Here is a 23,715-nt window from a genome sequence, read left to right as displayed (position 1 = left end):
CAGAGAGGGGGACGGGACCCCGAAGAAGCCACGGGTGGGCAGGTGCCCCCCGTAACACCTGGATCCAGATACGGGCAAGAGTGGCCAGTACAGCCCCTTGGTGGCTCCTCCCCACGCCCTGGAGGAGGAGGAGGGGTCCCCGAGCAGAAGAGGGCTGGGTACGTAGGTGTGTGCAGACAGAGGGACAGTCAGGAGGGAAGGAGGCGAGTCCCCACAAGACAGCAGAGGGAGGCAGCTCTGCCGATCCTGGCTGATAGGTGTGGCGTGTCCTCTCCTCGAGAAAGCAAGCTCTGTCGGGTGAGGGGCTGCGAGAGACCCCCCGCTTCATCTCGCTGGGTCCTGGCCCCAGCTTTTAGGGTCCCATCTTCACTCCTCAGATAACAGAGCCTTGCCCACTCTGCTCTAAGCAAATGGCCTTGCCTGCCCTGGGCCTGGTGACGGCCCTTACACACCTCTCGGCCTCCTGCCTCCCCTGCCCCCCACCCCGCCCTGTCCCTGCCCATGCTTTAAGGAAGCACAGGACTCTTCAAGGGCCCCTCGTCCCCGCTGCCACCTGAAGTGAGTGTCCAGCAGAGGGAGGTGGGGCGCTGGGCAGAGCGCAGGGGGCGGGGAGGTGGGCAGCTGCTGTTCCGCCCAGCGAGGTCACACATCTGTCGCCTCACACACAAGAGTGAACTCCAGTGGACCGGGATTACGTGAAAAGCAGGCCTTGAAGGAATCGGGAGTGGGAGAAGCCTGCCAAGGCACACACGGGAGGCAGAAGCCAGCGAGAGACACACGGCAGATCCGGCCAGTACAGAAGGAACGTTTGGGTGTGGCAGCAAACACGAGAGACAACCACAGGAAGCATCCTCAGATGCTACCAGGACACGGTCAGAAATAAGCAGGGGGACTGTCAGCGCGGCCCGGAGCGCTAGCACGGCAGGGGCTCGGAGGCACAGGGCGGGGAGGGCAGGACGGTCAGCCCCTCTGAAGAGCGCTAACTAAAACTCACTAGAAATGACCCAAGAATCTTACGAGCCACCTCCTAAGTACCCGCAAGTCCATGCTTCTTGGACATCCCAGCGACAAGCAGTTCGTAAAAGCGACGGCAGAGAAAGCTACTCGGACAAGAGCCAGGAGCCCTCCGACCCAGCACGCGTGCTGCACAGACATGGGCCCTGCTTCTGGGGGACCCTCGGGGAAGACCCATTATTAAAAGATGCTCTTGGGGCACCTGGGGGTCTCAGTGGGTGAAGCCTCTGCCTTTGGCTCAGGTCATGATCTCAGGGTCCTGGGATCGAGCCCCGCATGCGGCGGGGGGGGAGGGGGGGGTCCCTGCTCCGCGGGGAGCCTGCTTCTCCCTCCCGTCTGTCCCTCCTGCTCGTGTTCTCACCTGCTCAGTCCTCTCAAATAAATAAGCTAAACATCTTAAAAAAAAAAAAAAAAGATGCTGTCGCCCAACACGTCAGTCCGTCAGTTCCATGCGGTTCCTACCAAAATCCAGAATCACAGCAGGAATATTCTAGGACTGTAGCGGGCACTCACGCCAACACGGAGGTGGTCCAGGAAGTACCGCAGCAGGCAGGCGCTCAGGCCCAGTGCCCGCGCCCGCTCGTGGCCCCGTGGGGACTTGATCCATGGGCTCAGGTGCTGTGGAAGAAGGAGCTTCACGTCGGTGCCAGCTCGGGGGTTCGCCTGGGAAGCAGGAGCCTGTGCGCCGCGGGCCGCTCAGCATCCCCGCCAGGCCAGCCTCCCCAGCTGCGAGGGCCCGTTGGTCGGGTCAGGGCAGGTCACCCGCTCTACCTCCCACTCTGTCCCTTTCCACGGACATGGCTACCCTAGGTGGGCCCAGAAAGAGCCAGGCCCAGAGAGGGCCAGGCTGTTCCCTGAAGCACGTCAGTCCTGCCCCTGCCACTGCCGGGAGGCAGCGAGGAGGGCGGCTGGCCAGTGCCTGCCCTCTCTGCCACCTGGAGATCCAGGCGGCCAGAGCTCCCACCCGGGGGCTACGGGCTCTCTCCATCCCAGTGCCGTGCAGTGGAGGGCAGGGGAGTACAGGCTCCCATCTGGGCTCAGCCCATCTGCACACCTGCCCACGAAGGAGGGGTGCTGCCCCCAGCTCAAGACCCTCCCCCGACACCACACACTTGCAGAGAGCACAGAACTCCCCAGGGCCCCCGTGGCAGGGAGAGCCGGGAGAAGCAGCCAAGGGGCAGGCTGCCAGGTGGGGTGCCCGCCCCCCGCGCCCCCCCACGTCCCCCCCGGCAGTGCACTCCCACTGCACACCTCCACCATGATCTGCAGGCCCTGGGGGGTCATATCCCGCCGAAGGAGGCTGGTGAGCAAATCCTCAAGGGCACGCATGGTATCCAGGTACAGGGACTAGGAAGAGATGGGAGGCCAGCCACACCAGTGACCCTGCCCCGTTCGGCAGCCTGTCCCAGCCCCCCAGACGCAGGGCAGTACCTCCTGGTGGTCGCACTCCCCCTCGGGATTGGGCAGCACGGACAGGACGCTGTGCAGACAGCGACGCGTCAGATCGGCCCGCATCTGCTCCTCCAGCGCCGGCTCCAAGGAGCTGAACCCGCAGTTAAGGGCCGGAGGCCTCTCCAGCCCCGCGCCCCACCCCGCATCCTGCCCTGCGGCCGCACCCCTCGTCTAGAGAGCATGGGAACAGACGGCACCCTCTGAAGCTCCCCCCAGCACCCAGAGAAAAGGATACACCAGGTAAGTGCAGGCAAGCATGGCCTTCTTCCGAATGGGTGATCTCAGGGAGTCCTGGGGCTCTGCCTTGATGAACTCCTGGGGGCCAGGCCTGTGACTCAGCCCTGGGTCAAAGCACCTGCTTTCCCCTGGTTAGCGGTCGGCCTGGTGTGGGCTTCTCAGGCTGTGCTGAGTGGGGGCTGGGGTGCCTCACTGCATGTGCCCTCCCCAGGCCCACCTTCCCCGCCTGCAGCAGTACCCTCAACGCCACCCCTGGCCCCAGCTCACCATCATCTGTGCCACCAACTCTGGCTTCCGGGAGAAGTGGAAGGAGCCGGCCTGGGCACTGCTGCAGATGGCCTGGCTGGCCATGCACACGCTCTGGACCAGACACAGCTTCAGAGCCGGGTCCTGGAAGGACGCTGGGCTGCAGGAGGCCGCTGACGCCCGCCCCACAGCACGGTTCTGCCCCGACGTGGGGGCCCAGGGCTGCACACACAATGGCTGGAGCTCACGGCGACACAGGCCGCACCACAGGCCCTCCCCTCCGCCCACAGCCACACTCGCTCCTCCTGAGGGACTCTCCCCCTGCCCTCCTCCAGCTTTCCCCAAAGCCACATGGATCAGGGGGCTGGGACGGAGCCCCTGGGCCTCCAGCTCTCTCCCTGGCCAACAGCGTGCTCTGTGCCCCCCGCAGGGGTCTGTCAAGGTGGGAGGGAAGCGAGCGCGCCTGAGAAGAACCCCCGGGAGGGAGCGTGGCCCTGCCTGTCCTACCAACTCGGCCTCTGGGGATGGTCGGGAAAGGGGGTGCAGGGGTGCTGTCCTGGGGACATGAAGGGCCAGAAGAAGAAATGACCGTCAGAATACCCTAGCCCCAGCCAGCCCCAGGAGATCCAAGAGGGCCCGTTCTTCGAGGGAGAAGCCCGACTGCTCCTTCGGAGGTGTGACAGGTTAGTGCCAGCGGTCCCAGAGAGCAGGTGTGTTAGTGAGGCCAGAGAGTCTGACCGTCGCCACTGGCTTTAGAACTCACCGAGAGGTGAGCCCCGTGAGCGTCAGGGAGCAGAGCCCCAGCTGCGGGCCTGCCGTCCAGCCGCTCAGAAGGCCACCCTTCCGTCCACCCACCATCCAGGCCCAGGCCGGGGCTCTAACTCCCGGGTCCCCGTCCGGGCCGCAAGAGGAGCAGATGCTCCACGGACAGTGGGGCCGGGCTCCGGAAAGCTCTGTCCGCGGACTGGGAGCAGGGAGCCCTGGGGCCTGTCCCCCTGGCTTCTGTCCCTGAAGCTCACGGCCAGCCCCGCCCCGAGAAGAGAGAAGAGGCAGAGCCCGCACTGAGCTCCCACACACTGTACCTTGGTCTCTACCTTTATTCCCAGAACCTGAACGACGAAAGTGAAAGGGATTAACACGCGCGGGGCCCCCGCGGCGGCCCCCCCCGCAGGCGGTGTGCCGGGCGCCCACCTTGGTGCTGAAGTAGCGGAACATGTTCGGCAGGAGGTCCGACTCCACCTTGGGCAGCACCAGCTCCCGGGGGGCCCGCGCCGCCACGTGCCCGTAGCACAGGATCGCGGTGCCCTTCAGCTTCTCCAGCTCGTTCTCGCTGCGCTCCTAAGGGCCCAGGGGAGCGGCGGGGCCTCAGCCAGAGCCCTTGGCCCCTGCAGGAAGCCTCGCGCGCTCAGATTCCCCCGTCCCTCTGGAAGAAGGGTGGGGCTGGCCAACAACGTCAGAGTCGTCGCCGAGGGGTGGATGGCGCCACCTGACCCCCCAGAGTTCCTCTGGCAGGGACAGCAGAACAGGACAGGCAGGCGGGGCTCAGGCCGGCTGGGGACCATGTGGCAGAAGGGAAAGGCCCGAGTCAGGGACCGCGCAGAACAGAGTGGGATGAGAGGCAACACAAGGGCCAGAGTTGGGTCCCCATCCGCTCTCCAGTGGCTGCACTGGAATCCTCCATCCTTGGGGCCCCGCAGATTATAAAATTGCAACAGGCGCCCGGAGACAGGAAACCCGGCCACAAGGGCTGGCGTGGGGGTGACCGTGCTCTGTGCCTCCTGAGTCACGCTTCCCCAGAAAGCGGCAGCCCCGTCAGAGTCCGTGGCTCGCAGAGGGCTGCCCACCGCTTGTTGTCAGCTAAGAGCCCCCCCACAGGAGGTGTGGACCAGATGTCGCCTCCCCGCCCCACCCTCAACCTGCAGGGGACCCCGAGCCCAGGGAGCTCCGGAACGCCCAGCCCCCAGGACCTCAAATCACGGCCAAGACACAAGCCCAGGCCAGTCCCACCTGAGATGCCCTCCTAGCTGTCACCCCGACCCCTGTACCTTGAAAATGTTGAAAATGCCCGTGGATTTTCTGAACACATCCGACTTCATGAAGTCCCCCAGCTGGGCCAGGACGTCATCCAGGTGAGAGATGGCACAGATCCCAAAGCAGCAGGCGAGGCCCTGAGGAGGCACACAGGTGCGCTCACACCTGGGCGAGGACAGGGCCAGGAAGGAACACGGTGCTCACACACACACGGCCCGAGAGGCACGGCCTTGCACGCGTGAGCACACACGCACGCGCCGAGTGGGGCCGGCGGGGCCTCCCGGGAAGCACGGCCGTCACCTCGCGCTCAGCCTCCTCCTGGTGTCCCGCCGCCTCCAGCAGCTCCCGCAGCTGCTTCCTCACCACGTCCTTGCTCGAGGCGGTCCCCAGCGCGGTTCCCACGCACTTGTACAGGAAGTTCTGCGAGAGAGCCGAGGGGCACAGCTGCGCCGGAGCCCAACCAGATGCGCCCGGGGCTGCCGGGAGCCCAGGGCAGTGGCCGCTGTGAAGACCCCATGAGTTCTGGGCAGCGACTTGAGGAGCGAGAGGAGGGGAAACTGGGCTCCCGCATCTCCCAGCCAGCTCGCGGGGGCTCTGTCAGGCCCGCAGGCCACTGGAGACATGTTCAGGCAGAAAGGCCCCCCCAGAGTTAAGGCACAGGAACTGGGGAGCCTAAGGGCCACGCCCAGAAGCCCTTCCCCCCGCACACCCCTGCTCTGCGAACCTTCTCCTGGGGCAGCCCGCTGTAGCAAGGCAGCTGTTTGCACATCTCCAGGCTCAGCTGGCAGATCCACGTGTTGTCAGACACGACAGCCAGCGTGTCCCGAAGGAACTGTGGGCAGAAGCCACGGCAGTGAGGGGCCAGGAACGCAGCCCTTTCGTGGGCTGGCTGGGGAGGGGACTGAGACCCAGGGGCGTCACATGCAGCGACCCTGGGTGGTCCCATGCCACAGCTCCACATGGTCAGCAGATGACCTTGGAGCCTCTGCAGAGCACCCTCTGGGCAGCCAAAGGCGCACTGGCCTTGGCAGAGGGCAGGACAGAAGCCTCCCGGCAGAAGCTCGGAGCCCCTGGGACACGGTGGCCTGTCCCATCAGGTTGAGCAGTGGTGAGGGCGGCAGACAGTCCTCGCCCCGGAGACGCCCACCAGCCACCCCACCCCCAGCCCTGTGAGGTCAAGGCGGCATCACGACCCTAGAGGGGCAGCCTCCCACTAGCATCCCCTGCCCCAAGCTGTCCGGCCCGCGACAGCCCTGCACGGCAGACCCAGGCCGCACCCTCGCCCTGCCCGCTCTCACCGCAAGCAGCCTTTCTTCCCACTCCTTCTGGGACAGGGTTTCTTCGGTAAATTCTGCAAGGACCGGTCAAGCGGTCAGCCTGGCCCATCCCCGCAAGCAGGGGTGGAATTCAGAGACCCAGTCCCAGGTCCCTGCCCAGCACCTTCCAGAGAGGCCACATCCTTTGTCTGGGACAGCCGAGCAGCTGGCACAGCCCAGAGCCTCCTGGGTGACACCCAGCAGGGACACCTTTCCGGCCCCCCGTGTCGTTGAAACTCAGGGGAGGCCGCTTCTGCCAACGTAACAAACTCTGGTCCCCAAAAGCCACCCAGGACGCAAACTGGCACACACGGGATCAGAGGTGGAGGGGCCCCTGCGGCCCAGAGCCTCACCGTCCAGGTGCTCCAGCAACGGGGGGACTGTGGTTGCCCAGCGCTGCCCCAGCAGAGGGTGGATGCTACGATGCAGGGCGCTCAAGAGGCGCAGAGAGGCGGCCCCGCGGCCGTCCCCGACGTAGGGCTGGGAGGCCACTGTCTGATGGAAGTGCAGGCGGCAGCTCCAGGTGCTCCAGGGGCCACCGCGCCCCACGTGAGCCCCGCAAGGCCACCCCGTGGCGGGGAGGTGAGGAGGGCTCCGGGACACAGCTCCCCCAAGCCCCACGGGGTGTGGCCGACCGGCCCCGCTGTGAGACAGCATGAGGCCAGGGACACAGGGACCGAGGGCGAGCCCACCCCCACCCTGAGTCCCCCGGGGAGCTGTGCTGGCTCGGGGAGGGGCCGGGGCCGGCACAGCGTGCTGTGCGATGCTCACCAGCAGCCTCGTGGTGACGGCGTACGGTGAGGGGAGGGCCACTGGAAAGGAAGGAGACGTGCTCAGCAGGCTGCCGCCCCCAGAGCCCAGGCCCTGACCGCCCCGTGGGGTGCGGGCACTTGGGAGGCAGGCTGGGTGGCGGGAAGAGGCCGGGCTCGAGGGCTCGATGGGGGGTGAGGAGAAGGTGGTAGGGAGCAGGGCGCACCGTTGCTGTTGGACTGGACGAGGAAGGCCTCGGCTCCCACCTCCTGCCTCTTCTGGGCCAGGTGCACGAGGCTCCTGCAGAGCGGGGTCAGCGCCCCGGTGAAGCGCACGGGGGTGAGGAAGGCCAGCAGGTAGGGCCAGAGCACCTGGGGAGCAGAGCCGCGGTCTGGGTGCCGCGCCTCAGGAGTCCTGGCCGCCGGGGCCAACGCAGCCAGGGGCTCCCTCAGGCCCCGCAGGGGATTGGGGCGGTTTGGGGAGGTGGCCCAGAGAGGAGCCCGCCCCGGAGTTCAAGAGTCCCTGGGCCACGAGGTCAGAGGCCAGCGGTCGGTCAGGTGCCCGGGGCGGGTGGCCAGCCATCCGGGCGAGCCCAGGCGCAGGCCGCGAGGCAGGCACGCACTCACGTCGCTCATCCTGTCCACGGTGGTGCTGACCAGGTAGAGGGTACTGATGCTGATGGCCCGCACGCTGTCCGCGGTGAGGTCCTCGCTGTCGGGACCCAGCTTCTACGGCCGGGGTGGGAGGGTGACAGGGAGAGGCAGGAGCACGCATGGGATGGTCCTGCTCTGCTCTCAAAGCCTGCACTGCTGTGGGCTCTGGGCGGCAGGGACGTAGCCAGCACGCAAACAGGGCAGACCCAACCCAGCCACCACAGGAGACACCCGTCCACTGTGGGCAAGTGACAGACTGGGCACTGGCAGTGCTCAAGGAAATGGGCCCAGCTGGCTCAGTTCCAGCCTCCAGGACAACGGAGACCGACTATGAGCCTTCCCTGCGCGCCACAGACTCTGTAAGAAATCACTTTATCCTCAGCTGTGGCCATGCTGACGTCCGCAGACACGGGCGCGCCCGAGTGGCAATGACGGAAACCGCCACGGTCTCGCCAGAGCAGGCCAGAGCTCCCGCAGCCTCAGGCGGGGGACAGCTCCTCGGCCAACACTGCGTCCTCACCTGCCTCCCTAGGACGCTCCCTTGCAAAACACTGACCCTGCTGGCCACACGTTCTGTCCGAGCCTCCCACTCATGCAAACACTGAACACCAGAGAGAAATGGCCAAAATGCAATGAGTGTCGGAGACCCCCCACCTCTCCCGGAGAGATCAAAGGTCAAGTAGAGAGAAGAGACACGTTTAGGCCTTGAATAGCAAGTTTTAAAAAAACGCTCTGAACACAGACAGAGCTTCCTCCCGCACAAGTACGAACAACTCTGAGAGCCTGATCATCTGTTAGGTCAACATTTTTTAAATGATTTTATTTATTTAAGGCATCTCTGCACCCAGCATGGGGCCTGAACTCACAGCCCTGAGAGTAAGAGCTGCCTGCTCCACTGACCGAGCCAGCCGGGCACCCCCTCAACAAGCTCTCTCTCTTTTTTTTTTTTTAAGATTTTTTATTTTTATTTATTTGACAGACAGAGATCACAAGTAGGCAGAGAGGCAGGCAGGCAGAGAGAGAGGGGGATGTAGGTTTCCCGCAGAGCAGAGAGCCCAACGTGGGGCTCCAGCCCAGGACTCCAAGACCACGACCTGACCCGAAGGCAGAGGCCCAACCCACTGAGCCACCCAGGCGCCCCTCTCTATATATATTTTTCAATAAGACGTTTTGGTTTATTTGACAGAGACAGCGAGAGAGAGAACATAAGCAGGGGGAAAGGCAGAGGGAGAAGCAGGCCGCCCGTGGAGCCGGGAGCCCGAAGTGGGCTCAATCCCAGGACTCCGGATCATGACCTGAGGCAAAGGCAGAGGCTTAACGACTGAGCCCCCCAGGTGTCCCTCTCAACAAATTCTTTTTTTTTTAAAGATTTTATTTATTTGACAGACAGAGATCACAAGCAGGCAGAGTCAGGCAGAGAGAGAGGGGGAAGCAGGCTCCCCACTGAGCAGAGAGCCCGATGTGGGGCTGGGGCTCGTTCCCAGGACCCTGAGATCATGACCTGAGCCGAAGGCAGTGGCTTAATCCACTGAGCCACCCAGGCACTCCCTCTCAACAAATTCTTTAAAAGCAGGAATAAACCTGGCCAGATTCACAGAAGACAACACAATGAAATTACAAATCCATGATGGCCATGAAAAAGTAATCACCTAGAAAAATTTTAATACCCTGAAAGAAATCTATAAATGCCCCAAAACTGGTTAGTAACAGACTAAAACAGAGATCTTGATTCTCTTCAGCGTAAGCCCAAAGGCCCCGGAGCGGCTGTGAACACGCGGAGGCCGAAACGGGCTGGAGCAGGGGAGACCTGGCCACCCGAGGCCCGGGAACAGTGCCGAGCCGGCCCTTCCCAGGGCCCACCGAGCAGCTCTCGGAGCAAGGGAGCAGCGTCCTCTCGCTCTGGCTGGACTCCAGTGCTTCCGCCCAAATGCGGAGCTCCCTGCAGGGGTCACGCAGCTCTGAGCTGACTTGGGCCCGAGAGACCAGGCCGAGGGCAGGCTCAAGGCCAGGACACAGGGACAAACCACCCAGTCATGCCTGCATTTTTGTCATCTACCTTGCTCTCCCTCAAGAAGAAACTTGGATTTGCTTAGTAACTTTTTCAACAGAAAAGCCCCAGAGAGAACCAGGTATGTGCTCTGCATCTCTCTGCGGGGCCTTGGGAGCTGAGGGAGGGGGGCCCTAGCGCAGAAGGCAGAGAGGCGCTCAGCGCACGGGCTGAGACCCCCGCCCCCGCTGGGACTGCGCAGGTTCTGACGGGCACACGGCCTCCAGAAGGCCGACAGCTTCTGAGCCCCAGAGTGGACAGGTGGGGGACACCCCCTTACCTCCGTCTCGGGGGGCAGTGCACACTGCTGCACGATGTACTCCACCATCGCCTCTCCTCCGGGCTGCTCCAGGTAGCCGTGGTGGGCCATGGCACTGATCACCTGCACCACGGCCCGTTTCACCTGCCCGGGACCGAGGGAAGTCAGGGAGGAGTCGGGGAGGGGGGAGCCCTGGACGGTGCCGCGACAGCCCAGTTGGGATACGGCATCTTGCCCTGTCCTCTGCCTGCACCTGCTCCTGCACCCACATCTGTGCCACACGCCCCTGCTGTGCACCTACACCCGGCCCTCCTCGGCACCTGTGCCTGCAGCTGTGCCGCAGCCCGCCCCTCAGCTGCACACGTGGCCACCTCGGCAGCCTGCAGAGGCGTCGTGGCCTCAGCAGAAGGTCCCTTTTCCTCTTGCCCCACACCTCCCTCCCTCCCTCCCTGGGCGTGATACCTGCTCCTCTGGCTCCCGATGTGCCGTCCCCCCTGCCCCACACTCACCCCGCCTCGAGCTGCAGGGCTGCTGCTCTTAGGGCTGGTACCTCTCAGGGGCCCTACCCTCCGCTCCACCGCCCCCCTCCAGCACAAGGACCCTGAATCAGCCGCTGTTGCCACAACCCCCTTGGGAGCTGAACCTACCGTCCAGCCCCACTTAATGGCCCCACCTGGTGGCTCAAAGGCACAGCCACGGTCAGCAAGGCCGAAAACCCCTCCCCCAGAGCTGGCGCCTCCCACGCGCCCCCGGGCTTCCCCTTGAGCCACAGGCACAGTTGCCTGTCCAACGCTGCCCACCCCTGAGATCCTTCCTCAAAAGGCCTCTCTCCTTTGGACCTCGGGGCGAATGTCCCTGCCCCAGCCTCGTTGGCCACTCACAGCTCCGCGCCATCCCCCATCACGTGCACGCCCCGAGGGGCGGCCCTTCAGGGGCGTCCCACGCAACAGCACCAGGAAGAAATCTGGGGCTATGCGTGGGGCCCGCAACAGACGTGGCCTCAGTGCCTGGGGGTCCACGTCGGTAGTTTCCAAAACTCTCATGGAAGGGCCCAAAGAGTAGGCTGCCCAGGATGAGCGCCAAGTCTGCAGCAATCCCCCGGGGCCGGGCAGGGGGACCCCGCGACCCGGGAGTGAGCAGGCCTGCCTGACTACGGGGCCCCAGTAAGGGTCAGTAGGGTCAACCCTGTCCCTGGCTGCTGGGACGGGCCAGTCTAGTGTCCTGTTTCCCCGGGGCTCTGGGCCACACGGTGTCAGCTCGGGCTCCCGAGGGGCTGGAGACGGAGGTCGGCCACGCAGGAAGACGACCAGGTCAGCGTGACGGGAGCCGGACGAAGACCCTGGACGGGGAGGCGGGGGCTTCCCTGGCCGGCAGCACTCGTGCGAGCCGCACTTCGGGCCGGGAGAGCACACGCTGCCCGCGACTCCACGGGGAGAGGGCGGTGCGGACCCTCCCAGGCCCTGCCCGCGCGCCCCTGCCCCTGGCTGAGGGCGTCTGCGTCCTTTCCTTGCGATGAGCCTAACCGGGAGCCTGACTGCTCTCGTGAGTTCTGGGAGCCCTTGGAGCGAATTAGCGGACCCCAAGGGGTCTCGGGGACCCCTGCCTCCCTTCCCACGTGGTCAACCGTGTAAGGAGCAGGGTGTGAGGAGTCCTGGCTGACGGCTCAGCAGCACCCACACCCACGTCCTCCCTCTGATGTCCAGGTCGGGCTGAGTCAATGAGGACTTCCCGCCCGAGCCCGGCCCACCTCCTGCTGCTGCTCCCAGCTGAGCTCCGGCTGACCCCACCGTCTACCTTGGGGTTGGTGTCCAGAAGAGGAAGCCTCATGGAGGACAGAATAAAGGGCTTCTTAACTTCCATCTGAGAAGCTGCAAGAAACGAACAGCCGGCTCAGTCTCCCCACCAGGACCGAGGCTGGCTGGCCCGTCCTCCCCCACGAGGCCCAGCGCCCCATCGCCAGGGTCTGGGCACAGCCTGGTCCTCAGCACGGGGAGGGGACGGCACTTCAGCAAAGCCCGCCCACTTCCCTTGGGGGACAAGTGACTTTTTTCCCAAATAACACTATTTTGCCCAAGAAGAAGCTGGACGGTAGATAATTTAGGGCAACAGGTACGGAAGTGTCCTAAGTCAGGCAGAAGCAGGTTTGGGGGCATCCACCAGCACCCCAGTCCCGACAAGCCTGTCAGCAGGTGCACGTGGGCACTTTCCACACATTCCCAGTTGTGCTGCTGCTGCTGCTCTGAGGACCCTCACCCACCGGACGGCCAGCAAGGTCAGCCTTTGTCTCCTGACAGGAAAGTGGGGACTGAAGGCGGCCGTCAGGAAGTGGCCCTGAGACCAACAGGAACCAGGACAGAGACACAAGTGTCCATAGCACAGGCACCCTTCAAGGCACACGCTGAGAGAGCACTTTAGTTTTTTAAAGATTTCTTTTTTTTTTTTAAGATTTTATCTATTTATTGGGACGCCTGGGTGGCTCTGGCTCAGTGGGTTAAGCAGCTGCCTTCGGCTCAGGTCATGATCCCAGTGTCCTGGGATCGAGTCCCACATCGGGTTCCTTGCCCCTCCGGGAGCCTGCCTCTCCCTCTGACTCTGCCTGCCACTCTGCCTGAGCGCTCTCTCTCTCTCTTACAAATAAATAAAAAAAATCTTTAAATTTAAAAAAAAAAAGATTTTATTTATTTATTTATTTGACAGACGGAGATCATAAGCAGGCAGGGCAACAGGCAGAGAGAGAGGGGAAGCAGGCTCCCCGCTGAGCAGAGAGCCTGGACCCTGGGATCATGACCTGAGCCGAAGGCAGAGGCCTCAACCCACTGAGCTCCCCAGGCGCCCCAAAGATTTCATTTTTAAGGCATCTCTATGCCCAATGTGGGGCTCAAACCCACAACCCCGAGATCAAGAGTGGCGTGCTCCTCTGACTAAGCCTGCCAGGCACCCCAGGGGTGCTCCCCCTGCTTCTGCTCTCTCTTACTCTCTCTAATAAATAAAATCTTTTTTTTTAAGATTTTATCTATTTGTTTGATAGAAGACACAGAGAGAGAGGGACCACAAGCAGGAGGAGTGGGAGAGGGAGAAGCAGGCGTCCTGCCGAGCAGGGAGCCCGATACAGGGCTCGATCCCAGGACTCTGGGACCATGACCTGAGCCAAAGGCAGAGGCTTAACCCACTGAGCCACCCAGGTGCCCCAATAAGTAAAATCTTAAAAAAATAATAAAAATAAAAAGCCTGAGGCAAAATAAGATTTGAAACGACATACTGAAAAGGCACTTGACAGATCTGGGAAAAATATCACCCCCAGAACAGCCAACATAGCCAATAAAATTTCTGGATTTAAAATAAAAAAATACACATCCTTTGGGCATCGAGGCAAACAGACTGAATCACTTGTGTGGAAACTCAGACTGGCACCAGTTTTCGGTGACCAGGCCCGAAGCTTGAGGCCAGTGAGACAGGGAAGGAAGAAGAAGCAAGAGCCTCCTTCGTGTGGCCGACCTGGCGGGTGCGGCAGGGCACACCCACACGAGAAAGGCTCCTGGGTCACGGCTCAAAGGAATCTAATCACGGGCCCAACTTCTTACTCATAGTATTTTAACTCAAAATTTGAGAACTTCTAGAAAGAGTAGGGCCCCAGCTCACCCGAAGCTGGGTGTGCGTCCTACACCTGCCGTTCATGCTAACGCGAAGCCTTCCTACCCTCACCTACAAATCAGACCATGATGGGGACTTTCTGCAGGTGCCCAAGGCGTGAACAGGGCCGCAGACACAGCCAGCACGGGGATGCGGGGGGCACAGCTGGCACCGGGGGGGGGGGGACACAGCCAGTACGGGGGGCACTGCAGCTCCTGGGATCAGTGAGGCCTGCAGTGCGGCGAGGGGCCCTGGCCCGCAGACAGGCTGCGTCACCCACAGGCCCTTCACCCCAGCGCCACACAGTGCTGAGTGCCACATCGGTGTCCGCACAGGGGACGAGAACAAGAGTAAGATGCAGCTATCCCTGGAAAAGACGCATTTTCAGGACTTAGGATAGATCAGCAAGCTAGAACCGAGTTTCTCACCATAAGTCGAACTAAGTTCGGGCTTTACTTTTATAAAAACCAAAACGAGGGGTGCGCGGGGAGCGCAGGCGGTCAAGCGTCTGACTCTCGGTTCCGGCTCAGGTCGTGAACTTGGGGTCGCAGACTGAGCCCGAGTCAGACCCCACACTCAGTGAGGGGTGTCTCTCTCCCTCTCCCGCTGCCCCTCCCCTCCCTTCCATGCGCTCTCTAAAGTAAATCTTTAAAATAACCAAAACAAACCAGAGCGGGACGTGACGCGCGTCGACCACAACGGCTGAAGTGAGACTGACCAGAGCCAGCAAGGACACAGAACGAGCCCACTGCTGGCTCCGGGAGTCTCAGAAGCAGAAGCCTGGAGCCTTCCGTCTGACTGAGGGGGTCAGAGACACACCCGCAGGCTAACGGGTGTTCTGCCCAACGGCCAGCTGAGCCCTGCCCAGGGACCCACACCTGAGAGACAGGTCTCTCTGACGGGGCCCCCAGGGTAGCCAGGACAGGTGACACAGGACATGTCTGAGCTATCAGACCAGGGGCAGGCAGGGCACGTCTGGCCCGGGGAAGGGGCGCAGGGGCCCAGTGTCCCAGCCAGCCATCAAAGGCAAACGTCTACAATGGGCATTTGCTGCCAGGCAGAAAGGTATTTTTCAAAGAGTTTGGAATTTTGGAGAGTTAGGAAATAGGGAAATTTTTTTTAAGCGTCTGAGAAAGGGGGATGCCTGGGTGGCTCAGTCGGTTAAACGTCGGCCTTCGGCTCAGGTCATGATCCCAGGGTCCTGGGATGGAGCCCCACATTGGGGTTCCCTGCTCGGTGGGGAGCCTGCTTCCCCCTCTGCTCCTCCCCCTGCTTGTGCTCTTTCTCTCTGACAAATGAATAAAATCTTAAAAAAAAAAAAAAAAAAAAAAAGAATCAGAGGCAGGGGTGCCTGGGGGCTCAGTCAGTTGAGCGCCCAACTCTTGGTTTCAGCACAGGTCATGATCTCAGGGTCATGGGATCGAGCCCTGGGTCGGCCTCCGTGCTGAGTGGGCAACCTGCCTGTCCCTCTCCCTACCCCTGCTCGCTCGCGCCCCCTCCCATAAATGAGATCTTAAAAAAAACAGCAAGATGTTCCTTTCCCCTGAAAGACGGACAGCACCTGCCATGTTCAGGCCCTGCCCCACCACACGCTCACCGGCCGAGTTGATGACGTGCCTCACGACCTGCAGCGTGCCCAGGCGGGTCCTCTCGCCGCTGGTATCGAGCTTGGGCAGCAGGAAGGCCAGTAGGCGGTCAGGTGCACAGCGAGCTGCGGGGCAAGCAACATCCAAAGAAAGGGTTTGTAATCGTCTCCGCTCCCTGCCGGGCACCGGCGTGTGCAAACCCAGAGCCCTGGAGGATGGACGCGGGCGCTGCAGCCCAGCCAGGCCTCCACGGTGAGACTCCGGAGCTACACACGGGCCCAGGGACAGGTGGACACAGAAAGCTCCTCCACTCCAAGCGCTGAGCAAAGCTGCCTCTGGCACACGGGCGGCGCCCAGGCGCCCCGGGGAGCAGACGGCCGCGGCCGCAGAGGGCTCAGGAGGGTGACGGCTTACCCAGCACGGTGAAGCAGCGCAGCACCTCCTTCTGGTTGCTCACCACCAAGGGGCTGGATGACTCCACGGGCACGCAGATCTGCTCCATGGGACAGAAGACAGACACCAGTCATGGAGGAAGGCTGCTGCCTCCCAGGGCCGCGCTGGTCGGGAGGGAAGGGCACATGCTCCTGCACTTGCGGGGCCCCAAGAGGCCATCTGGGCCCGTGCCTTCTGCCTGCCCCACAGCGGGCATCGGAGCCTGCCAGTGTAGGTCATTCCAGCACCCTCTTGGGGCGACACAGACGCGTGCACCCAGGATCCGAGGCTGCTTCAGGGACCCAAGCCTCTGCCCCGCGGCTGGTTGCGGGGACAGCAGACACACAGCAGGCCCCCGTGCGTCAGGGGAGCTGAGGCCTGGCTCCCTCCCGCCAGGAGCCAGGAGCCAGCGTCACACCTCCTTTGGGCACTGGTCTCTAGAGTATAGAAAGCCCTGGAAACCAAAACACCTAGGGCTGATTCATTCAAAATTGTAAAAAAAATTTTAAAAATTGCTGCACTGGTTAAAAACTGAAGCTGCTGGTAGCTGCATCTCTAGGGTCCACCACCCCTCGGCCCGTGACGCGGAAGCCTGCCCCCACCCCCACCCCTGCAGTCACCCGGGGCTGGGCTCTGCAGGGGCACCCCGCTCCCACCCCGGGCCAGGATCATGGCAAAGGATGCCCACAGGGCATCCATGCAGAAGGCCCAGCGGCAACTCTTCAGTACAGCCCAACCTTGAGGCAGGAGCAGGGCGGTACGCAACAGCACGGAGCGAAACCCCAGGACCGCGGGCTCTGCCCCATGCTGGACCCCGCTGGCGTTCAGACAGCTAGGGGACATGGGCAAGGGGCAGGCAGTGGCCCAGCCTCCCAGGGAGCTCCTTGCTTTTCCCACTGTACAGAAAGGCATCGGGTCACAAAAGGCACCGCAGCAGGCTCTCCCTCTGGGGGAGGTCAGCGGCCAGGTCGTGAGGACGGGCAAGCAGCCCTGGGGAGAGCCGCTGAGCTGGAAGCAAGGCCGCCAGCCTGGTGGAGGCAGAGCCCCCAGCCCCGGCCAAGCCTTAACTGTCCTTACACGAGACCCTGAACCAGAACCTCGCGGCTGCACCATGCCCGGATCCTGCACCGACAGTGGCTGTGGAGTAACAGTGGGAAGGCGCCAAGTTTCGGAACAACTAGCTCCACGGCGAGAGGTAACTAATGCCCACGCAGGCCTCTGGAGAGGAGACGGACTCTCACTCACGGTTTCCCAAGATAAGGTCCAGGCGGATTAAACAATAAAAGTACACTGGGTGCTAGGAAGATCTGGAAAACGACTTGCAGAATTCAAAAGGTTTTTCTAACCCTAACCAAACCCATGGCACAACAGAGAAGACAGGTACACGACACGGAAACACGAGATCATTTTGGTGGCAGAGTCCATCCCTAACAGAACCACAGGACCACGGACAAAGCAGGAGCAGGAGGGACACGCAGGATGGAGGGCTGGTTGGTACGGGAACCGAAAACCCAACAGAACAGAAGACATGAACAGGCAGCTTCGAGGCAGGAGGAAATGTCGTGTCTGCTGCTGGGCCTCCGCGCCTGTCTCCCCCATCCACGCGCCCCTGCTCTGCGGGTCCGAGTGGTGCCGCGGTCCCTCTTCTCACCGGGAGGTTTTCGGAACAGTTAACTTGTTTTCTGCGGGGTGTCCACACTCTTGGTGACCTCAGCTCTAGGGCACTGTGCACCACGTTCTTGCTACGGCCTGCAGTGCGTTTTGGCCGCTGTCTAGTGGGGCACCCTGTCACTAGCTGAGGAGCACAGGTGGTCCCAGGTTCTAATGTCTGCGTACTGACTCTGTTCGGACACGAGTGGATGTCTCGAGGACGGAACCGCTCGTCCCAAGACAAAGACTGAGAGCTTACGAGTGACAGGTGGGGCTCCAGGGGCAGAGATGCCGCCGTGGAAACAGGCAACACCTCCACGGCAGCAGCGGCACGGCGAGCGGCAGGCAGTCAGGCGTCCAGTAGGTTTAGAAGGCAGTGGGCGCCACGGGGACAAACAAAGCAGGGCCAGGGACTCGGCGGGGAGGCTGGGCGACAGTCCACAAAGCCTCCCGCCCCGCATTTCTATTTCTCGCCGTCAAAACTGGCTCCAGGCTCCACCAACAGTGGTGCGGAGGTCCTGCTCTGATCCTAAGGGAATGTGCCTGTGTCCCACTCCCGAGGCGGTATGCTGGGACGTGGGCGCAGGAGCTCTGAGGATTCAAGATGCTCCTCCCCGGCCTTTTATCGCGGACTTTCAGTGGTCATGCTGAACGTCCACAGAAGCTGTTTCTGTGTCAGCCAAGGCACTAGGCTCTTTTCCCCAGTGGCTTTCTGAGAGGGAGCGTCCGGCAGCTTCTCCGTCCCTCCCGCCGAGGGAGGAGAGGGTGGGATCCATGAGCTCGAATGTGTGCCTCAAACCACAGCCTCGCAGCCCCTGCGCGGCACTGACTGGACTCCCTCAGGCAGCTCTGAATCTGCCTGGTCTTCCGACCCACGTTTATGGGACGGCAGTTAGGAGGCGGGCAGAACCCAACCTTAGAGCCTGTGGGCCCGGTGTGTGCTGGCTTCCGGAGGCCTTGGGAGATGGTCTCCACTTGCTGGGTTAGTTGGGTTTTCTTTCTTCTGCCAAGTTTGACGTTTTCATTTCTTCAGGAATCTATCCATTTCACCATTTTCCAAGTTCATTACCTTTGTTCAATTTCTCTACTGCAGCCCTCCCTGCCCCTGGCTGGGCAGACCAGGTGGGGCCAGGCCTGTGTTCCAGGTGCCGTGGGAGGGGCCGCCGGGCTGCAGAGCAGGAAGGAGACCCATGTCCGCCCCCTCCTCTCTCTCGTTTTATGCCCCTCTTTCCTCTTTCAGAGAGTTTGTGGACAGGACTACCTACCACTCCACCCACCCGCCTCTGTTCCCGGGACCTCCACATCTCTCCTCTGACCTAGAGACAGGGCTGCACAGCTCATGGGCCCACAGGAGCCCAGCCCTGCTATTTTTCAGGAGCCCTTCCCTCTCCATGGACAGTGGCCCACAGCCAGGGCAGATGCCCCCAGGCCATCTGAGGCCTCTCTCCCGCCTTCCCGCCCACTCCTGCCGGGGAGGAGCTTCACCCGGGTGTCACACCCGTGGCCCAGGGAACACCCCAACTTCAGTGCTGCCCGGCTGGACACCACTCTTGCCCCCTGCACGGCTCAGCAGGCATCTGCACCCAAGGGCTGGCCACGGGCAGCACCAGGAACTGCCCCGTCCTACCAGCCCTGTCCCCAGGGTGCCCCCCTGCACCCTTCCTGTGGAGCCCCAGCCTGCGCAGCCACAGGTGCCCCCCTCCCCGCTCCCGTCCCGTGCACCCTACCTGAGCATGCAGGGCGGCCAGGAGCGAGTCCAGCTGCGGCTCCAGCGTGCGGCTGCCCACGCTCACCGCGGCCTCAAGGATCTGGCCCAGGCTCTGCTCAGACACAGAGGACAGGCGCCTTCGGTCTTCCTTCAAGCCCCCAGCCCCACCTCCTGGCCACAAAGACCCCACTCCAGGGCTCAGGTAAGGGAGACCTACGTCCAAGTCAAGAATTAAGAGAGGAGGGCAAGTCTCGGGACAGGCAGCATAGCCGAGTGAAGGACCCCTGGGCAGGGCAGGGCAGCGACAAGTGTGACCGGGCCCCACCCACCACGGCCTCCAGCAGCACCCTGAGCCACCCTTCCCAGGTGCTACACCCACCCATCCCAGCCAGCTGGGGACCAGTCCCCGGGACAGAGCTCTGCGCAGGCCATGGCGTGCAGGTGCGCACCTTGGACACGTGGAAGGTCTCCGCGTGCTTCTTGTAGAGGGCCAGGACCCCAGGCAGGAGCTTGGGCAGCTGCTCTTCCAGCTTCTCGCCAGGCAGCAGGTGGCTCATGGGGCCCAGGGCCTCCACCACAGCGAGCCGGAGCTGAGAGCGAGAGAATCATGCCACTCAGGCCCAAACCACTGACCCAAGTGGAGAAGAGGCAAAAGGCCCGCCCACCAAGAACCCAGGCCGGAAGTGAGGAGAGCCCCGCTACCACATGACTGCGGGTCCGAGAGGGGTCCAGAGGCAGAGAGGTCAGCGTGACCACACACAGCCGGGGTCTGGACAGTTGCCACGGAGGGAGGCCGTGAAGGAGACCGCCCCCCAACCCCCGGCGATGAGCCGCGTCCAGCAGAGAGGGGTAGGAGGGCAGGAAACAAGCCGTATTCTTGTATTCTGCAGGGACCCTGCACAGGGCACCCCCACTCCCCAATGCAACCCCCATCCCGAGCCAGAGGGCAGGACACAGAAGGGACTGAAGCCTGTGTGGACAGCAGCCCAGGACCTGTCCCCCGTTGGTGGGGGAAGCAGCCAGGCTCCTGACACACTGACGAGTGCCACCTTGGCTTCGCGGCTCTGCAGCCAGTGGTTGAAGAGGATGTCGTAGGCACTGAGCATGTCGGCGGCAAAGGTGTCCTTCCTGACCGTCGGGTCTGGGGCTTGGTCCAGGTCGGCCAGGTACTCCAGAATGCTCTCGCTGAAGTGCTGCAGAGCTGTTGCAGAGGGGAGGGGGGAGGGCGCCGGTTACCCTGACAACAGCGCCCCCAGCCACCTGCAAGGCACCCCCCCAGCACAGCGGCCACACCCATGTCCTTCCCAGAATCCAGCAGCTCTCTGCAGATACAACTGCTTAAGCTGCGATGGCGGGGTATGCTGGGCCCTAAATCGTACATGACTGTGTCCCTAAAAGAGAATACACAGACACAGAGACACAAAGAGGAGACAGCGCGGTGGCAGCAGGGTACAGACAGACCAGACGCTGGCGGAGGGCGGGGGACCAAGGAGCAGAGCCTCTGAGCCCCGAAGAAACCAACGCTGGCGACAGCTATCTCGCACTTCTGGCCTCCAGAACCATGACAGAATACTTTTATCTTTTTATCTTCTTTTTTAAGATTTTACTTTTAAGGGGCACCTGGGTGGCTCAGTGGGTTGAGCCTCTGCCTTCGGCCCAGGTCATGATCCCAGGGTCCTGAGATCGAGCTCTGCGTCGGGCTCTCTGCTCAGCGGGGAGCCTGCTTCCCTTCCTCTCTCTCTGCCTGCCTCTCTGCCTACTTGTGATCTCTGTCCGTCAAATAAATAAATAAATAATCTTTAAAAAAAAAAAAAAAAGATTTTATTTTTAAGTAATTCCTACACCCAAAGTAGGGCTCAAACTCATAACCCTGAGACCAAGAGTCACATGCTCCACAGACAGAGCCAACCTGCCCCCCATTTTTCTCACTGAAGCGCCCTAATTTGGGGTACTGTGTCACAGTGGCTCCGGGAAACCCACACAGGTACCAACCAGCGCCAGATGGTCTCATTCATAGCGCTGGGCCCACGGCAGCCGGCTGTAAGGTAAAAGGCAGAGGCCTCGTGCCCCTTCACCCCTCCCAGAGCCACAAGTGCCACTCACTCTACCGGGGTCACAGGGCCCAGGCTGGGGTGGGGCAGGCTGGGGGCAGCGTGCCGCATCTCCCACGGTGACTGCGCTCGTGGACATCCGGGCGGGCGAGTCCTGGCAGAGACAAAGGCCTAGGAGTGGTCAGCAAGGGGCTGACACTGGGTCAAGGGAAGGCCGAGCGAGGGCCCCGTCGTGTAGCCCCGCTCCGTGTGGCCCTTCTAAGGGCTGGGTAGTGGAGCAGCCGGGCAGTGGCCAGGAGGGCCAATGACTCCCAGGCCTTGTGGGGAGGGCACCGCACCAGTCTGTGAGGCCCCCTCGGAGGTGACCCCCAGGGAGCTGCCGCCTCAGCCGGCAGATCCGCAAGCCTGTCCAGCCCAGCTCTCACGTGGCCGACTTACACGGCTAACTTCCCGTCATGGGCTCCCCAGTCCGACAAAGAATGAGCCCAACGCTTTGGTGTACACAGGGGCCATCAGTTGAGTTCCCAAGAAATAGAATTTAAAGAAATTTTAGAAGAGGGGCACCTGGCTGGCTCAGTCGTTAAGCATCTGCCTTCGGTTCAGGTCATGATCTTGGGGTCCTGGGACCGAGCCCCGAGTCCAGGCTCTGTGCTCAGCGGGGAGTCTGCATCTCCCTTTCCCACTCCCCCTGCCTGTGTGCCCTCTCTCTCTCTCTCAAGTAAATAAAACATTTTAAAAAATAAAAAAACTTCAGGAGAAAACCATGTCCTGGAGCCCTTCTGTGTCATCCCGGGTTTCTGGAGGGTCTGGCCCAGGCAGATGCGCCCCCACCTGCCGCACGGCTGCTGGCCACGGGGAGCGGGGCCAGAGTCCGCTCTCGTCCTGCCCCCCAGTGCTCTCGCCTCTCTGAGCTCCATCATCAGGACGGTTGTCAGGCTGACCGGCATTTCTTAGCATTTTGTAGCGAGGTTTTTCAGGGTGACAGACCACTCTGTTCCCGGAAGCAGAAATCAACCTCCCCACTTTATTACTAGGTTTTACCTGTCACTCACTCACACTCACTCACACTCACACACACTCACACACACACACACACACACACGAAGGTCAAACAGCCGTTCTCTATGCCCTCCCCAACCTCCACTTCCTTTCCTCCAGAAGCAAGCACTGGGGCGGACCTTTCCCTCATGCGAGACGGGTCTGCAGCTTTCCACACCACCTCCCCCAGGGGAGGGCAGCCAGCCCGAGCCACGCCAGCCCGCACCTCCTGCATCTCCTGCCCGTGTCCGGGGCCTCCCCTGGCCATGGACGGGGCCCTGCACATGGCCTCTGGGCAGTGTGCAAGTCCATGGTGCACAGCACCCTCCTGTGCGCGGGGGAGGGGCCGCCCCACAAAGCGTCTTGGTGTGGGTGCCGGAGGGCCCTGCTGCCTGGTACCCCCGCCCCGGGCCAGGCCTGGGCAGCCCCCGTGCCCAATTGCCCCGTGCGCTCTTCCGACAGGGTCTGCTTGACCACGACGTCATGCCAGTCCTCCTTCTCTACTTCCGTATGTTTGCATTTTTGCTGTTTTCTGGGGATTTCCTCCGCCTCCTCTTCCATCTCTGGTTGCCCCTGTCACTGTGTCTGTCACCCCAAAAAGCGCAGCTGTGCTCTCTGGCAGCAGCTGCCTCACGGCAACACACTCTGCTCCCCTCTCCCGCCTCCCCGAGGGGTTAGTGGCACCTTTCCTTTCCCCCAGGCTTTCCCCTCCCGTGTCCCCGCAGGCGCTAATCTGGCTGTCGGGCAGGGATGGCCGGGCCCCTCACACACGCGGCCTCTGGGGAACACCAGCTCCCCCTCTGCGCATCCCAGCTCTTCCCGCCCCGGCCCAAGGGTCCATGGAACTCAACCAGGGAGGGCCTTCGAGCGCGTACAGATCCTGTGCTTGGCCCAGGACCATCGTCCTCAGGGGACACAGGCCTGCCCGCCAGGACAGGAGGCCCGCAGCCTGCTACGGGGACGTCCTACGGCGGAGTCTGCTGCTGAAACCGGCCCGCTTCACATGTGAGAGAAGACACAGACGGAGTAAAAACTGCCACGGGGAAGAGATCAGGGCTCTGTCACTGCGGGTCAGCCTCCTGTTCCAGTCGGGCGGCCACAGACCTACGCGCCCTTCCGAGGAGCTGCGCAGGGCGGACGCTACTGGGCCCTGGGGCTCTTCTCCCGCTCCCGCTCAGCCTGGATGCACCCGTCCCGGATGGCCTCCCAACGCCCTGCCTTGTCTTCCGCACCTCTAAGTATACACCCGGGGCTCAAGCCCCCACACCCCACACGGCCTGTCCCTTCTGTGTCGCGCCCCGCGTCCCTGCTCAGAGGAGATCCCGGCTCAGCGTCCCCGGGATCCTGTCTCAAGCTGTCTTTTCAGCCAGAACCGCGTCAAGGAGAGTTTCCGTGCCCAACCCGGAGTCTGGCATCATGTGCAGCAGGAGGAGCCGAGAAGGCAGGAAGGAGACCACGGCAGGGACAAGTGACACGTGAACAAGGGGCCGTAAGGAGGCGGCAGAAGCTGGAGCCCCATCCCAGGACCTGGGACCCAAAGCCACTGTGAACAGGGTGGGCGAGGTCCCAAAGCTCCAGTCCCTTGCTTCGAAAGCCCCCAGGTGCGCACAGGCCG

General features: G+C 62.3%; 1 protein-coding gene across 6 annotated transcripts in view; it reads right to left on the bottom strand.

Moving 5' to 3' along the window:
- The window catches only part of MROH1 (maestro heat like repeat family member 1), a 60,555-nt gene that overhangs the window by 15,534 nt on the left and 21,306 nt on the right, over positions 1-23,715 (bottom strand). For 3 of the 6 annotated variants that reach the window (XM_059395355.1, XM_059395354.1, XM_059395356.1), the window contains exons 7-28: positions 20,061-20,212; positions 19,461-19,601; positions 19,031-19,123; positions 15,636-15,714; positions 15,233-15,346; positions 11,800-11,873; positions 10,027-10,149; positions 7,673-7,774; positions 7,273-7,417; positions 7,068-7,108; positions 6,650-6,791; positions 6,279-6,331; positions 5,705-5,812; positions 5,281-5,400; positions 4,995-5,117; positions 4,141-4,287; positions 4,032-4,058; positions 2,971-3,093; positions 2,702-2,781; positions 2,446-2,557; positions 2,266-2,361; positions 1,528-1,632 (exon numbers count right to left, since the gene is read on the bottom strand). In XM_059395355.1, coding sequence (XP_059251338.1) covers positions 1,528-1,632; positions 2,266-2,361; positions 2,446-2,557; positions 2,702-2,781; positions 2,971-3,093; positions 4,032-4,058; positions 4,141-4,287; positions 4,995-5,117; positions 5,281-5,400; positions 5,705-5,812; positions 6,279-6,331; positions 6,650-6,791; positions 7,068-7,108; positions 7,273-7,417; positions 7,673-7,774; positions 10,027-10,149; positions 11,800-11,873; positions 15,233-15,346; positions 15,636-15,714; positions 19,031-19,123; positions 19,461-19,601; positions 20,061-20,212 — 2,300 coding nt within the window. Of the gene's footprint in view, positions 1-1,527; positions 1,633-2,265; positions 2,362-2,445; positions 2,558-2,701; positions 2,782-2,970; positions 3,094-4,031; positions 4,059-4,140; positions 4,288-4,994; positions 5,146-5,280; positions 5,401-5,704; positions 5,813-6,278; positions 6,332-6,649; positions 6,792-7,067; positions 7,109-7,272; positions 7,418-7,672; positions 7,775-10,026; positions 10,150-11,799; positions 11,874-15,232; positions 15,347-15,635; positions 15,715-19,030; positions 19,124-19,460; positions 19,602-19,713; positions 20,024-20,060; positions 20,213-23,715 lie in introns of those variants that run through there. The other 3 variants (XM_059395358.1, XM_059395357.1, XM_059395359.1) reach the window with 3 other exon arrangements.

Source organism: Mustela nigripes, chromosome 3 (assembly GCF_022355385.1).
Source record: "Mustela nigripes isolate SB6536 chromosome 3, MUSNIG.SB6536, whole genome shotgun sequence".
Taxonomy (NCBI): Eukaryota; Metazoa; Chordata; class Mammalia; order Carnivora; family Mustelidae; genus Mustela; species Mustela nigripes.
This window is presented reverse-complemented; position numbering and strand designations above follow the sequence as displayed.